This window comes from Dicentrarchus labrax, unplaced genomic scaffold, assembly GCF_905237075.1.
Source record: "Dicentrarchus labrax unplaced genomic scaffold, dlabrax2021, whole genome shotgun sequence".
Lineage (NCBI taxonomy): Eukaryota > Metazoa > Chordata > Actinopteri > Moronidae > Dicentrarchus > Dicentrarchus labrax.
The window spans coordinates 10,028,614-10,045,364 of NW_026136709.1; the positions used below are offsets into that span (position 1 = coordinate 10,028,614).

The following is a 16,751-nucleotide window of genomic DNA, read 5'->3' on the forward strand; positions in this document are numbered from 1 at the left end:
AGCCCTACTTGACCTTGACAATTTGCTAGCAAATACTAAGCACAGTATTGGATGTATCTTTGTGACCATTATATTTCTTTGAGCCTTTGATATAGCCATTGCATTTAGAAAATCAACAATCTAGATGCTCAGTGTACTAGCCTCCAGCTTGTAAAGTGTTTTTTTTACTTACAACTGCACAGTATGGTTTTACTCGCTACTAAACTGCACATGTGTGTTATACGCATTTCCTTTATAGGGCTCCTGGGTTTCTGTATGATCTACAGAGCAAACTGTAAAGTCACTAAACACGACTTATAAAAACAGTATTATGCACAAACAAACAAACAAACACCACACTAGTAATTACATGTGTCTCAATGTATCAGAGGTAAAGTTAAAATACTCTAGTTAAATAATGAGGATCAAGCAAATGTCATTATTTATACTTGTCTAATATGTCACAATTAACTTCTTCCTTCATAGCTCAATGATAAGTCAACATTAAAACTTTGTGTCTATTGTTCAATAATACCAAAAGTTTAACTTTTATTCTGACATTTCATAATGTTTGTGCAGTAGAGCTTTTAATCTCTAGTTCAATAACATGTCATAACAGTCTTGCTGCAGTAAGCCTTGTTAGATGAGTATAAATATTAGACAGCCCCTATCTGTGTGGAGTACAATAATACAGGGCACATCCGGTGTCAGGCCACCCGTCCCTGGTGAATTATGCATGGAAGTATTCTGTCATTATCTGTGCTGGTGCAAAACGACGATAGCCCACCTATCATAATAACTATAATAGCTTAGTGATTTAGACACACACAGCAGATGTTCCTGAGCTGAAATAGTGCAACCAGCAGGTGCTGCTCACTGTGGAAAACCATATTTTGTGCATGTGTACACACACACACACACAAGTAACTGTATGAATGTGTGTTCAGGCATGCATGCAGACACAGACATACCCTGTGAGGGACCTTGCACAGTCTGTGCAATTAAAGTTTATGGTAGAGTAATTGCATGCAAGTGTATACTTTATCTAACAGGGCTTTCAAAAATATATCTGTCACTGGAAATTGTTTAGATGGTGAACATTCATGAAAAATGTTCCCTTTTTGAAAGAAACTAAAAAGTCCCCTGCAGAGGACACTCACTGAATAAGATCCTGCAGGATGTACAGTAGAAGTCCAATCTTTGTTTGGTAGATGAGTTGGGATTCCCATTAACTTCTTGGCAATGTTTAAGAAAGAAAAATCAAATTCTGGCATGCACAATACACTAAATACTAAAGCCTCTTATATATGGTACAGACATGCATGTGTGTATCCAGTATACAGTACATGTGCCTGCAGATGCAGTAATGACTTATAGCACAGAGGGGTGTGTGATTGCATCTTTATTGTTTATGCTGCCATTTTTATTTTTTATTTTTTCCTACAGCCATAAATAAATGTGTGTCTGTGTGTGTGTGTGTGTGTGTGTGTGTGTTCCTATTTGCGGCATGCACAAGTGTGTCTAAGGTAAGAATAAGGCTGCATGATAACAAATCAGGTCTTGTGGGTGTATTTGCACAAGATTGGGGGACCATCAGTTGACTGAGGCTAAACATCTGCATTTTAGTGTGTAGGACTTGAAAGGAGCTGAGTGGGAGAGGAGAAAGATACAGAGCTGAAATATCTTCATTGGACTTTTCAATACCATGGGGCATTGTTTTTTTTGTTTTTGTTTTTGTTTTTTCTTCCTTTTTGTAGGATTTTTGTGGGTTTTTGTTGCGGCTGTCAGTAGTCAAGCATTAGAAGTCATTTCAGTGAACACTTTGACTAGACAATTCTCTTCCATCCCAACTGTTGAACTGTCATTCAGCTGTCATATCCACAAAAGTTTGTCCTCAGCCTTGTTGTGAGCACAATAGACTGCGTTCTGAATAGAGTATCAGAGAGTTCACACACACACACCTACACACACTCTCTCTCTCTCTCACACACACACACACACACACACACACACACACACACACACACACACACACACGTACATACATAGACACGTATATATTATAAAAGTAGACATGCCATACATGCGTCCACATAAACAAGACCAAATGTTGCTTTTCAGCCTCAATGTTTTGACATATTTTTGTGTTAGTTGAAGTCTTGTTTGTGATGTAGTTTTGTGTTGATTTCATTCTTTTCATTCACATTGTCATTTCACCCACTGCCAACACAAAGACAGTTTCAAAACTCTCTACCTCGCTCACATGCATAGACACACACACACACACACACACACACACACACACACACACACACACACACACACACACACACACACCCCACCCTCACGCCCTGTGCGGAGCATAAAAGCCCACTCCTTTGCCTCGATTGACAGATTATCGTTATGGTGTCACACTGTCATGCTGATGATGATGAAGTACAACACTGTTGTTATGACAACCACCAGTGGGTAGATATGTATCCATACAACATCTACAAAAAGATTGAGTGGTTCCCAAAGCAGCTCCACACCTAAAAGTGAATTGACACAATTTTGTCCGAACATTACTTTTCTTCCTAAAAAAAAAAATCATCTACCTCGCATGGGTGCTCATAAATGTTTCACAACACATCAGTGTATATAGGGCTCTACTACTAATACTACTACTACTACTAGTAATTTGTCTTCGTATTGACCTTCAGTCATGATTTGAAGATATTTTCAGGTCACTGGACATTTTCTACTGAAATGAGTGACTAGAAAAACCTGGTTGAAGTGTGATAGCTCAACAACATTTTTGGTTGGTTGCTTGTGTACAGTTGGCTTGTGAACCCTACTGGAAAGATTTCACAAATAAGGGTTTAGTAAGCAAGTGTAAATCAGATGAGAAGTTAATTACAGACAGTCAGGCTTCTCATTGCCTTCAATTATATATGAACAAATAAAGATATCAGACACATAATTTACATATCCATCATGGGGCTTTATGGTAAGCTAAGGAATTTGGTGATTTTTTTGTTTTCCATTACTACTACCTACTTGAGTGCCATGTCACTAGCATATGTATATCATATAAATGTAAAAATGTATTGTTGTGGAAGTTGATGAAAAATCTATGTACATTGCCTCTTGCAATGATAATACATTGAGTATAAATGTTAATTATTTTTTTTATCAGGATGGATAAATATTTTGTACCAATATTTTTTATTGATCTCTCTCTGTAAGTCCTGATTACTTAGATTCCTATTGTCAGAGTTGTTCTTTGTTTGTATATTTTGTCAAGAGGAATGCCTTGTCTTTTACTACAAACCAAATCTACCTTTGGGTACAAATAAAGTAAACTTGAACCTTAATGACATAGACATTCTCTGGTATAATGTTAATACCTGGTGTGTGTAGGAGAATGCAGTTTTTCGCAGTTTAATCAGTTTTTGTGAGTCATGTAAGTGCAACATGGAAAAGAGGTCTAGTTTATTGGTGCTGTTCTTCACTACTCATCTAAAATTTGGCAATGAAAGAAACACACCAACACTCCATTTGTTATAACAAATCTCACGCCATCCTTCTTTCTCTCTCTGGGTTTATAGCTTAATGAAAGGACTGCTTTGTAATTAACAACTTGCCCATGTTTGGCTCGAATGGTTCTCTATATTCCGTCTCTATGAATAGTTGTTACTCTAGATTTTATAAAGGTATGAGGGTGGTGCCTTTAGGAGAGGATCACCTAAGCTGGAGAACTTGGGTTCAAGCTGCCATGTCCACAGCTATCCATCCTGCTTGCTCAGCTCTTCTTGAACAAGAAACTGAATTCCCCCCAGCTCCCAGTTGTGCTGTAGCACCACTTTGCAGGCAAAGACGAATGAGTCTTCATGGAGTAGATCAAGTAGCACGTTTGAGTTCCTACCTCTGACTTCTTACTATTTCTCAATGCTCATATTGACAGCTTTGCCAACCTTAAAGCCATTATTTTGTTACAGTTTTTGTTTAAATAATAAGAAATATCTGAGTGAAAATTAGGAAAGTCTTTGTGTTGCCTTTCTATTCCATTTATCTCAGTGTCCCTGGGTCATCCAGAGTTGAACATTTCAAACATAAAATTGGACTAAAACAGAAAGAAGTCTGTTTTGTTCAGGTGAATTTATCTTTATTCTTTTCTATCCCTCTCTGCAGGGTGTTACTAGTGTGTGTGCTGTATTAAATTAGCCATGTTGTTACTGGCCCATTGTCACTTTCTGTCAGTTATTTCCTACCTGTCTTATACTTGCTAGATAATTGCTGGAAATGGATATTAATTGACATCCCTTGTTCCACAATAACACAGATAATGAAATATGGATTTATGCCTGTAAAGATAGTTAGTTTTTGGAAAGCCGGGATGTGTTTAGGGCAACTTCTTGCTGAGGCATTAGTAAACGTCAGACAGGACATTATGGTCTATTAAGCTCCTATTTTAACTCTGGCATTAATGAAATATCCCAGGACTGCATGCCATTTATTCCTCTCTCCAACTCAACAGGATAGCAATTATCAAAGATGGAAAGCACCTTCACTCCAATGTTTGTGTGAATTTGACAGTGTGTATGTGTGTATGTGTGTATCTTGGTGGGTCTTTTTTGGTGCATACAGTATATATATACCGGTCTATTTTCTTGCACATATGACGGTGTGTGTGTGTGTGTATACCTACAAGTAGCGAAAAAGCAATTCAAATGCAATTATAATTTGCAGATTAAGGCCTTACCTGTAAAACTTGTGTATTCTTGTGTTATTTTAGAGAAAACTGTGGATGCTCTTCCGTGCCGGGCGTACATACATATACACACATCCACAGTGACAGCCTTATCAGGACGGGCAAGTGTTCTTAAGTGGTACTATCTGTGAAGAGAGGCAGCTGGAGGATTTGAGCAGAACCTTGTGTGGCAGTGTGAAACTCTTTCGGAGTAATGCTCTCCAAGCTGAGGACTAATGAGTCATGAAGGATGTGGCTGCTGGGATTCCTGTCTGGATGGCTACATACTACCTTATATGCATGTTTAACTGTTTTTTATTGGTGTACTAAAAATTCACAACTGCACTCTGTACTCCCTTTTAGCAAAATCTCTCCAGTACAAGATTATACTTAGTAATGCAACAGTGCATATGGACATGCATGTATCATATGTACAGTATGCACACACACACACACACACACACACACACACACACACACACACAATATTACTCTTTACTGTGTCTTAAGGTTTGGTATATCTACTATAGTATAGTAAGTTTTTCACTTAGACACCAGAAGGCTACCATACCACCAGAAAGTTTACTTGTTTGTGTTCAAGTCTTGTTTTTGAATGCATTAGTTATACTTCAGTCTTCATATTCCCATGAGACACACACGCTCATGCACAATTGCGACTATATATACACTGTATTTATGTTATATTTTTCTTCCAGGCTACATGTTTGTGAATGTTAAGTAGAGTGTGTGGGTATGTGTGCATGTGGATTTCATAGGAAACGGTAGAGGACGCTGTCTGTTGATTTAAGTTGTGTGGCGTTTGAGAGTGGAATAGTGAATTTAAAATGTCTCTTTAATACAGGCTCACTGTTAAAAGAGAAGCACTGCCTCGCCTGTGTTGTGGCATTGCAGACGAGAGTGTGCAATGTGCTGGAATAATGCTCTGCCTATTAAATCTCTCTCTCTCCTGTCTATCAGCTCCCTGAGTGTCTCATGCAAAGTTTTCTTTTTCTCCCTTGCCTCTCTCTCTCTCTTTCTCTCTCTAATCAAATATACTTTAACACTCAGTGACACAATGTTTACTACTTTTTCCCTGTTGTTTGCTGTAGGCACATTAAAGCACAGTTCCTCCACCACCTGGTTATCATTCTCCTCTACAGGTGTCTTTGTTGGCGTGTTTGTGTTTGTGTGTGTGTGTGTGTGTGGTGTGTGTGTGTGTGTGTGTGTGTGTGTGTGTGTGCGTGTAATGCCAGTGCAAGTTACCTAAGTTCTTTCTCTGCATGAGCCAGATTTAGATTTTGCCTGCAATAAAATCAGTCCACCTACAATTGGGATTGGGTGTCAAGAAGCAGTTCCAATTTTATAAGAACTTGCCCTTCAGTCTATATGGCATGTTTACTGTATACTATTCAGAATAGTGACCCAGGGTTGGTTCTTTCAATGCTGGCAAAATACAGCGTGATAGGCTACAGTAAATCCAGAGAGAATTTGACATAATGAAGCATTTTTTTTCTTTCTTATTATCAGAATCAGCTTTCCTCATATAACAAGAATCAGAAGCAGTTGAATATATAATAGAGCAATAGAAAAATAAAAAAGAATAAACCTGTACCAAACCCTATGTATAATAGAGGAACTATGGCCTGTATCAGGGAACTTGCTATCCCACAGTGGAAAAGCACTGGTCAGCTTTATGAGTATTTATTTTAAACTTTTTCTGTCAAGCAAAGATTTGCTTAGCATAATCCTAATTCACATTCAGGCAGTCAAACAAATTCACAAAAGGAAGTCACACAGTGCCGCCACACTTTTATAATATTCACCACTGAGAAGTAACAGGGGATTAATTGCCTTTTTACATTTCTCTCTGCTGGTCCAAGCATTTGAACAATTACTTTTTGGTCACAACTCTGTGTTTCTATCCTTGAGGATGTTGCTGCCCCAACAATGACAGTGCTTCATTAACTTAGTAGGCTACAAAACAGTAAAGTCTTTACATTTTTGATTTCAACTGACCTTTACTTACACCAGTCAAAGTCAGTCCCAACTGGAGAGTAATTGTTATGAAGTTTAAACAGTGTCCATTTAAACTGAGTCCCTTCATCCCAAATCAGGAAATTTGGGCATTGAACTTTATTAAACAAATTCTATGATGACTTATTTCACCAAAGCATTTAATTTTATTTGCATTATCTTTGTTCTAAAAATCATAATATGAAAATGAAATAAAAGGAAACATGCAGTGTGCTAATCAAGTGATACAGTTTAGAGTAAGTGGGTGGGCAACCTAAAAGATTAAGTGATGGTGCGTATTAACATTATTATCTTTAAAACAGTTACAATATTCCAAATAAGTAAAATACTACATAGCCAGTTGTCAAGGAGATTTATCCATTTAACCTTTTCTCCCACATTGATGTGATTGGATGATTAGGTGATTAAATTTCTGCTTAGGTAATTCGTCACTGATCTGACTTTTCCTGCATTCATGCTTGTCCCGTCTTTAGTGCTGCACTAGTTCATTACAGTGATTAGCAGCTACATAATAATTAATTTCAACTAATAAGAACTGCAGGACAAGCTGCATCCCGAGGGCATGAAGAGCAGAAACCATTCAAACACAGTGAAAAATGTCCGACACACAAAACTATTGACTATTGGCTAAAAATCAACATTGATTACTATAAGTATGTGATTACAAAGTGGAAAGGTTTTGTTATTTTATTAACATCTGAAACCACATATGGAATCACTTGAATTGTGACCTGATTTCAGTGACAAAGGTCATGAGATTTGGTCTTATATGTTGCAAGCATAATGTCCGTTCAACAATATTCAACAGACCATCTTCTCCCTCCTTACACTTCACATTTAATCACATTTACTATAATTTTAATACTGAACAGTCACTGTTTCTGTGTAATGGCGAAACATAAATGAAATATGTTTTGGCCTTCCAAAACAATGAGCCCTGTTACTCAGTAGACTGTGTAATGGTCTCAACAAGTTTTACTAATTAAATGGATACATTTAGGTTACAGATGGTTATAGTTTAGTTTTCACCATGATTGTAATGTACATCTGCAGTAACTAACTCAACTTACACCAGAAGTGAGATGTCATTGGCTCGAAAGCAATACTGAATCGTCCATCCGTTCAGTCCACACCAACTCCGACCTCTGGTGTGGTCGTCACGCTTCAGAAGTAGCTGTCCTGACAACAGCACAGGTCCTGAGGTTCTGCAAGGACAGCAGCTGGCCAAAGTATCTAACAGGCTAAAACGTATCAGAAACTTTTTTGTTTTTTGTCCTTTATTCATAATGACTAAATGGCTAGGCTGTTTGTAGCCACCATATTGCCACATAGCTAAAGTATTTTTCTCTTTTCCTTAACAACCTCTCCCCTTGCCTACTACCATGGCAGAGTATTAACCACTGCATGCATTACAAGACCCTGATGCTCTAGACATCCACTACTGTGTTTAAGATCAAAACTTATTCAACCAGTCAAATCAATCTATAAAAGCTATTTAGAAAATGCCCATCCTTGGAAGAATACCATCTCAGCCAACCAGACAAATAAACAGATAAACATATGTAAATGTATTCACTCATTCTAATGTACCTCAACAAACTTGTGCACACATGAAGGCACATTAGCACTTTAGACACAAATTGGACGATTGACACCCAAGGTGCACATGCATACACACGGACAGACATGCAATTAGAAAGTTGTGTATGTGGAATACCAAACAGTCGAAATGCGACGAATGCAGACACAAGCCAAATAGCCCAGACAGCCAGTCTAATGGTGTAGATGAAGTCAGATGAGTCTATATGTATCAGTTAGTCTGTCCGTGTCTGCATTGATCACACAGCAGGCAGCTCAATACTCGTCTCTAACTTTCACTTTCTGTCTGTCTCTTTCCTTCTATCTCGCTTTGTCTTTTTCTATCTGATCAACCCCCCTTCCATCACCGATCAATTGACAGGCCTCAAGAGAATCGAAAAGAAGACTTGTTTGCGTGTGTCCATGCGCATGAATGTGTGTCCACATGCAGTTGTGTATGAATCTACAACATGTGAGAATAAAAAGACTGTTACCTGAGTGCACAGGGCCTAAATGACCGTTGCAATTTTTATTATTCCTACTGTTAACTTCATTCTTCTTTTGCAGTTCGACAGATGAGCAATTTCGCTGGAACGCTCAAGGTAAAGTAAAAATGTTTGCACAAGCACAGACACACACACGCATGTAAAGATATTGTTGCATGAAGTGACCCCTGACACATTTTCATGATAGTTTTTTTAACTCCAAACATTACTGACACTGACAGAATCTGCAGGGTTTTATATTTGCAACACATCTTGAGTTGAAGGATTAGATTTATTGCCCCGACACCAACAAGGTCTGTTCCACCTCGTGTCTGAGTGACATACTAGGAAAATTGTGTGTCAAGGAGCATTTGAAATTTATACCAGCAGCCCAGTAATGTATGGGCAGAAGCACCAACCCACATACCTGATGGATTAAAAGATGATTGCGAACACACACACAGAGATGCACAAAAACTCGCACAGAGACATAGTAACACACTCAAATACATATCAGAATGTCTAAGTAGTGCCAGGCCATTATCAGTGTCAATCTGCATGTGTAAAGACCACAAGCATACAGAACTCTCTTTGCCTGTTTTTCTCGCTCGTCTGCTGCTTACATGCACACAAGTTTTCCAAATGTTCTTAGACACACTTAACATTGAATCAACTACACATTTTGAACAACTTCATTTCCAGTCAGGCAGCTCCCAGGGCAGACTTATCAGGGTTCTTTCCAGCATATAATCCAAATGTCCTACAGCTCATAACCAAGTCATAATGTGTAGGGTTTTACGGACTGTGAGAGTAGATGATTGAGGTTACAACCAAGAGCAATCTCATTCATCTCTCTGCCTCCTTCCCTCTCTCTCTCTCTCTCTCTCTCTCTCTCTCTATAACTCTGTCTCTCTATGTCTCTCTCTTCTCTCTCTTTGTTTATGTCTTTCTGTATCTGTCATTCTCTTTTTTTCCTTCACAGCGGATGGACAAAAGGATATCGAGGACGAGTTGACTACAGGTTTGGAGTTGGTGGATTCCTGCATTCGCTCCCTCCAGGAATCAGGAATACTTGACAGTGGAGAACGTAGGTGCACTTCATCAAAGCAGTACTGCCACTCAAACAAAATACAATTTCTAGAGCATAAAGGTACAAATTTAATATGAATTTAAATGTTTATGTTTATTCACATTAGTTTATTTTGTAGATGGGAAATTAGTTGTTTTAAGAACTTTGTTAACACATGATGAATCAAAATCAAGGTCTGCTGCCTAACTCTAGCAGGCATTTTTAATTGCACAGCCACGCACTGTCACTCCTTAAACAGGGTTACTGTTGGGGAAAGAATATCCAGACAGTCTTGATAAAAGCTACACCTGTAGTTGGTTTTAAATACAGAGTTATGGTGGGTATATTTTGGTAATTCTTTTTGTTTTCCTGAAAGGAAAGGAGCAAATGTATTCTTATTAGTCCCTTAAGCCATTAGGTATCTGGCTTAAGTGCAAAAGTCCCCTGTGTCAATATTGAATTTTGACCCGGATTTCATTTGTACTTACAGTAAGCACGTTAGGGAGTCAAGGGAGGATGTAGTTCCAGATTAAGTATAGTATATAGTTCAGTACATAGTTAGATAAAGTAAGTAGAGTATCTGTAAATGAGAATACTTTCTTTACACACAAAAAGTTTGAGAGATAAATTTTCTCACAGCTTTAGTTCGGCACTGTAGAGGTTACTGTAGTTGATTAATAAATACAACTGACCCCAAAACCAAGCACTGGTTTAATTCATAATCATTGTTCTTCTATGAGCAGATAAAATGTCATTGCTCTTTTGATGTGGAGACAAGATAAGAGCCAGGCAGATGACACATAAACACGTAAACACACGAACATACCAGGCTGTTCCAGGTTCAAGCAGCTTTTCCATCCTGTATGCCTTGTATTCTGATAAATGATTTCAAAAAATTATTCTGAGACGCCTCCTCTGTATGAGGTCTTGCTAAATGTGCTTGGCATTTTCTTTGCAGGTCATTGGTTTTGGATCACTGCATTCCCATTTTATGTATTGTCTGCTGACCTTTTTGATAGTTGATATTGCTATAATGGATTGCATTTTGAGAATTTGCACTGTATATGTTTACTTGCATATTATACCGCAAGTTTCACCATGTGTCATTTCTAGTACTATTAGAATGGGTTGGCCAGTGTGGAGTACCTACCTAATGTGTGTGCATGCACACACAAACACACATTTATACACCTCATGAATTGTATATGTAGTATAGCACAAAAGCTGGACAGGTTAGAGCTGGAATATTTCCCTCAAAATTGCTGTTCCTGGTCTTCTTTGATAAGAAACAAGCTGCATGTTTAAGCACATGCAGAACAGTAGGGAGACATGTCAGATAATTTGATTCTTATCTTGCTTGTAGGAAGCGCCTGAGTCCCCGTCATTCTGGCTTTATCTGAGTCCAAATAGATGGCACTCTCATTGTGAGCACTCTTATTGTGGGTGCTCCATACCCAGCTGTTTTTCCCATTTTGCATGGGCTTCTACCAGAAGTATCACAATGTGTGGGTGCAGATAAATTCAGCTTTAGCAATGTGTGTGTGTGTGTGTGTGTGTGTGTGTGTGTGTGTGTGTGTGTGTGTGTGTGTGTGTGTGTGTGTGTGTGTGTGTTTTCCCCCGAATGGTAGCGCTGCAAATAGCTTAGTGGTAAATACACAGAATGTCGGTGACATGTCGCTGACTTCAGTGCAAGGTGGCACAAAACAGGGAGGCTTTTTGCTTTCAGCTGATACTGTAGTTGGTAAGGTGTCACAACAGAGCCACACAACCCTTTGTACACATAAATAAGAGTTTAGAGAGTCACAAACTAAAAAATGTTAATGTCATCATGAAATGAAATTTACTTCTCGAAGCAATTACTGTGGCTTTTGGTCTTTTGTGCTATCTTAAAACCAGCCTTTTAGAAAAAAGGTATAACCCTTCTTTATGTGAGGTTTGTGTGTGTAAGAAATTCGTAGATTGAGTAAGAACATGATGCTCATAATTTGACTGAGCTGCTGAAATATTTATATTTTCCATGTGAGAATGAAGACTCTGTAAGACTCATGAGGGGCATGAAAGGAGCACTGAAAGCAGTGTTTTTCACGTCACCCTCTCACTTATAATCAAAATATAAGAGAGCACCTACATGTACACACTTGCTATTACACATGCACAAAGACTTGAACTCCTAAATACACTAATTATTTCTCCAACTTGATGGCGTTCCGATCATCTGACCATCCAGAACAAACACACTTTACGTCACATGAACGAAACAAACACATACCGTTTTGTCACACAGCACACACAATGTAACAAACACCAGGCTGAGTGATGATGAGTTTGGGAGCTCCCACTCAGTCTGCGTAACACTGAGTGCTGTTTAATAATTCATAAAAAGTAAGGGATGAATCGAGATGAGAAAAGACAAGTCTTTTGTGAAGGCAAGAAGCACAGGAGTTGATCTTGGTTCACAGCGCACAGACTCACAGGGAGAAAGGAATTCTGGGGGAAGAGAGAGAGAATGAGAGAGAGAGAGAGAGAGAGAGAGAGAGAGAGAGAGAGAGAGAGAGAGAGCAACCAGATATATATGGGAGAATAATAAGGGCTTTTGTTATTTTGGGTGAAAAAAAGAAAAATGCCAGTGAGCTCTGGAGCAAACACTTTTTGTCGACTTTATAAGGACATGCTCATGATATTTAGAAATTTGAAATGAAAAAAGAGACTTTGGTTTCTTGGTTTCTTTACACTGCATAACAGTAACTATATACTTATATTGTTGAAATTTGTATTCAGAGAGGGAGAGAGTATAAAAATAGCAACTTTGTTAAATATTTATACATTGCTGAGTGAACAGGTCATAGACCTAACTGCTCTTCAATAAAACCAAACCACACATATAAGACATACAGAAAACCTATAGTCTATAATGACATTTGAGTGGTCTGTAACAGTTCCTTTCGGTTCACATCATCACTTCACACACAGTTTAGAAGATAGTCTATCTCAAAAACTTTGTTATGATGTTCTTATTCCCAATCAATATAAGCTTCATGTGCACAGCATGGGAATCAGAGAGAGGGGATTATTATTTGATGCCACAGCAGTGACTGCTTCAGGTGGTAGAAATGAAGCTGCCTCTAAACTGGGTGGTGAGGTTGCCGTGTGTGTGTGTATGTGTGTGTGTGTGTGTGTGTGTGTGTATGTGTGTGTGTGTGTGTGTGTGTGTGTGTGTGTGTGTGTGTGTGTGTGTGTGTGTGTGTGTGTGTGTGTGTATACTCATCGTTGACTAAAGCCGATTTGGTTCATATATGTTAATGATTTAATGGTGCTTAGGCTGTCAAAGTGCATGGAAGGTGAATTGAGTATGCCAGCCGTTGTGATGTATGCAGCCATATTCCAATATCCTGCAAAGCTACTAAACATCAGCAGAAATGAAACAATGTTTAATGATTAATTCCAAAGTAGACCCTCCTTATATCGTACACAAGGGGTCAAGTGAAGTTTTGCTCAAGTCGACAGTAGGTAAAAACTAACACGTTTGGGGAGGTAACAAATCAAGTTATTAGGTGTTCCATCTATTACAACTTTCTTCCTTTCAGCCCTCCTCCTCCCATCCTCTCCATCTCCCTGCTCCTCCTCCTCCTCCCATTCTCTCTGTTCCTCTGTTTCTCTTTCCCTCTGCTAATAAATTATGTATGCCATCTCCAACTCACGGAGTGCTGCACTGCTGCACTATCTGCTCTAAATTGCTGCTCTCTCTCTCTCTCTCTCTTCCCCATTTCACTCTTTGCCTCTCAATCTTTCCCCTTCACGCCCCCTCTCTTTCTCACTCTTAATCTCTCTCTCCTCACACTCTCTCTCTCTATATGCACACACACACACACACACACACAAACTCAACCCCCACCTCCCATCAAACCATACACCACTACTGTCTCTATCGGTAGGACCGGCTCTTCTTTCCCAGAGTTCCTTGCAGCTCAACTCCACCCCGGAGGCTTCGCTCCAGTACTCTGCCAGCTACCATAGCAACCAGACCCTCGCCCTTAGCGACAGCATCTCTGCAGCAACTCCTCAGCGCAGCGGGCAGGTTGGAGGAGCCGTGCACAGCTACAACCAGGTAGGAAATACTGCTGTACACAGATGATAATGAGGATGCAAGTATTGATGATGATGAAAGACAAGACAACTGGACAAAAACTCTAACATTGACCATTTCCGTAAACTTAAGTGTCTGCTCTTGGAAAACTTGTACAGCAGGCTGATGGCCAGAGAATTGTAATAATTGAAATCAGAGGAGTTTGGCTGCGAAGGTAACTCACCTGAAGTGAGTTCTCAACTACATTGTACTCTTTTTGCTCATTGAAGGCATGCAGACATTTGAGGAACAGCATAGTGTCGAACACTGTGTAGGCTGTCAGATTCATTGCTTCCCCACTTTTCCATCACAAACTGAGCGAACATCGCCCTTCTTTTCCTCTACCCTCTTTTTGCTTGCACTGTCTTGCATAGTACTTCTCTAGTCTCTGGTTGATAAGTGTGTACGCACATACTGTATTTATGCAGAATCCCATTTTATTAGCCCGACTTAAGAGGTTTAGTCCAGTGACTATAACTGGCTTCTCAAGCAATCAAATGCATTTTTCTGTATTTGGGAGGACTCGCAAGACAGGGTTAGACAAATTCCTGAAAGCAGTTTAGAAGGAGACAGGTAATAAGATGCTCATAGACCAAAATGAGGAGATTATTAAATGCACACAGAGACATCTCAGCGAGTGTCTTGTTTATAAGGGCTTGAAAAATAAAGCTAGAGACAAAGTCACATATTAATCACAGCAGTGTGCTGATGAAGGAAGAAAACCCTCCAAATTACTTTCCAGCCTACAGGAGCCAATTATTTCAAATTTTCATGTCCTTAACATATCAATGATAATACACGTAACTATATACACACATGCTGACACGAACACACACAAGCACACACACGCACACACACTTTCAAACCACCCACACATCTGCTAAATCAGTGAGCAGCTGCAGTGCTTCATTAAAATATATTGCCAGTGTCTGGGGCAAATATTCCATTTGTGATAGATGGATTGAAAGTAAGAGGAAATAGTTTAAGTCAATAATTAATTATCAATAATGACAATATATTTTATATATTGTTGCAAGTACCTGCTAATGTTTTCAGTAAGGTTTCCATCCGTGAAGTGAATGGGTGTTTGTTGTTTTGTGTTGTGTTAGTTTCTCATTTGCTGTGTGCACGGGCAAATCTGTATATATATGCGTGTGTTTGTTTGCCCAGGTACCTGTGTCTTTTAAAAAAGGAAGGTGGAGGTGGTGATATCTGTCTCTGTAAACACATTCATTCATTTCCCCCCTACAGTCACACCAAAGCTCATTTCAGAGCTGGTTTCAGGGAAAGCTCCCATTCCTTCCCTTAATAAATAAGAAATACAAGAGGCAAGGACAGAAAGATAGAAAAACAGATAGACAGGCTTATAGATGGATGGACAGATAAGGCCAAAAGAGTTTTCATGCTGTCTATATTCAGAATTTTGTAATATTTCTTCTTGTCCTCTGTTTCCCTTGTATTGCAGTGTTCCTGTCCTCTTTTCCCTCCTCTCTTCTTCCTTCCCTGTCCTCTCTGCTCACCATCTCTGTCTTTGTGAGCATGAGCGTGTATTTGTGTATGTGTGTGTGTGTGTGTGTGTGTGTGTGTGTGTGTGTGTGTGTGTGTGTGTGTGTGTGTGTATCTTCCTCTCTGATGTTTTTTGGCTTGTCAGTGTAATGGGGCCAGTGTTGTCAGCAGGGGTTGTTGCTCATGAATAGCTTTACGCAAGCCAGTGCTGCTCGATAGGCAGGTGCAGCTTGCATGCATGTGCAGTACATGCAGGATTTGTTGGTGTGCTTGGAGGCTTGTGCACATGAATATGCAATTTTTTTCGGGGGGGGGATTTGTTTAAAGTTTGCACAAGTGACTTTCAGGGAGATTGAGAGAGAAAGTGAAAGGTCTAGCATGTTGCTGCTCTTCTGTAGGGTATTTATAACCCTGAGAGGTCCTGCTTTAATAATGCATGGATACATCGCACCTCAAACATCCCAGTGTTTTACTGGAGGAGAAAAGAAGCAGCAATGCAAGATGACATAGAATGGGATCGAGTATGTGCTCTCCACCACACAGCATGTCAGGCTTTCTATCTATTAGTTACCTCAGCCAACAATTCATCTATACTTATCATTTATTCACCCATCACCCGTCCAGCTGTTAATTTCTTCATTTCCCCGCTCATCAGTCTTCATCAGTCCATTTCTGTCTCACTTTGCATCTCAATGACACATATGCAGTGTTCAACACACTCAAGTAACATAAACCAATAATAAGGTTCTTAAACTCAGTTTTGTGGCCTGCATCTCATCAGCTTTGGATCTCTCAATTGGCTTCATAACCTACTAAACTAACACAGGGGACTTATATAGCAGATTTTTATGGTGCACACTGTTCTGGATAGTGGCTCACATCCCGATTAAGATGTCTTTCTGGCTGTTTATAGACACTTTTAATAATCCACTCTCTAATAACCCTTTATCCATGTGCACTCAAACAAATAGATCTAGTGACATTGTGTAAATAAAACACTTACACATACATTTACCATAAGTTCCATTATCACCTCAAATACTTAAACATTTTTTAAAGACTGCAACTAATTGCAGTAATCCATTGTTAGCTGTATATCCAGCTATTAGAAAGGGTTGGGTACGTTCCCCGGGATATTTCAGTAAAGTTATGGATAGTGATGCATTTAAACACATAATCCCATTTATACTATTTATTTTTCCGGTCTGAAAATGCCGACTTACAGAAGTGTGAGTGAATGTATTT

General features: G+C 39.1%; 1 protein-coding gene across 2 annotated transcripts in view; it reads left to right on the plus strand.

Annotated features, from left to right (window-relative positions):
• The window catches only part of ctnnd2a (catenin (cadherin-associated protein), delta 2a), a 248,652-nt gene that overhangs the window by 110,339 nt on the left and 121,562 nt on the right, over positions 1-16,751 (plus strand). For both annotated transcript variants that reach the window (XM_051410973.1, XM_051410972.1), the window contains exons 4-6: positions 8,891-8,925; positions 9,791-9,895; positions 13,810-13,982. In XM_051410973.1, coding sequence (XP_051266933.1) covers positions 8,891-8,925; positions 9,791-9,895; positions 13,810-13,982 — 313 coding nt within the window. The remainder of the gene's footprint in view (positions 1-8,890; positions 8,926-9,790; positions 9,896-13,809; positions 13,983-16,751) is intronic.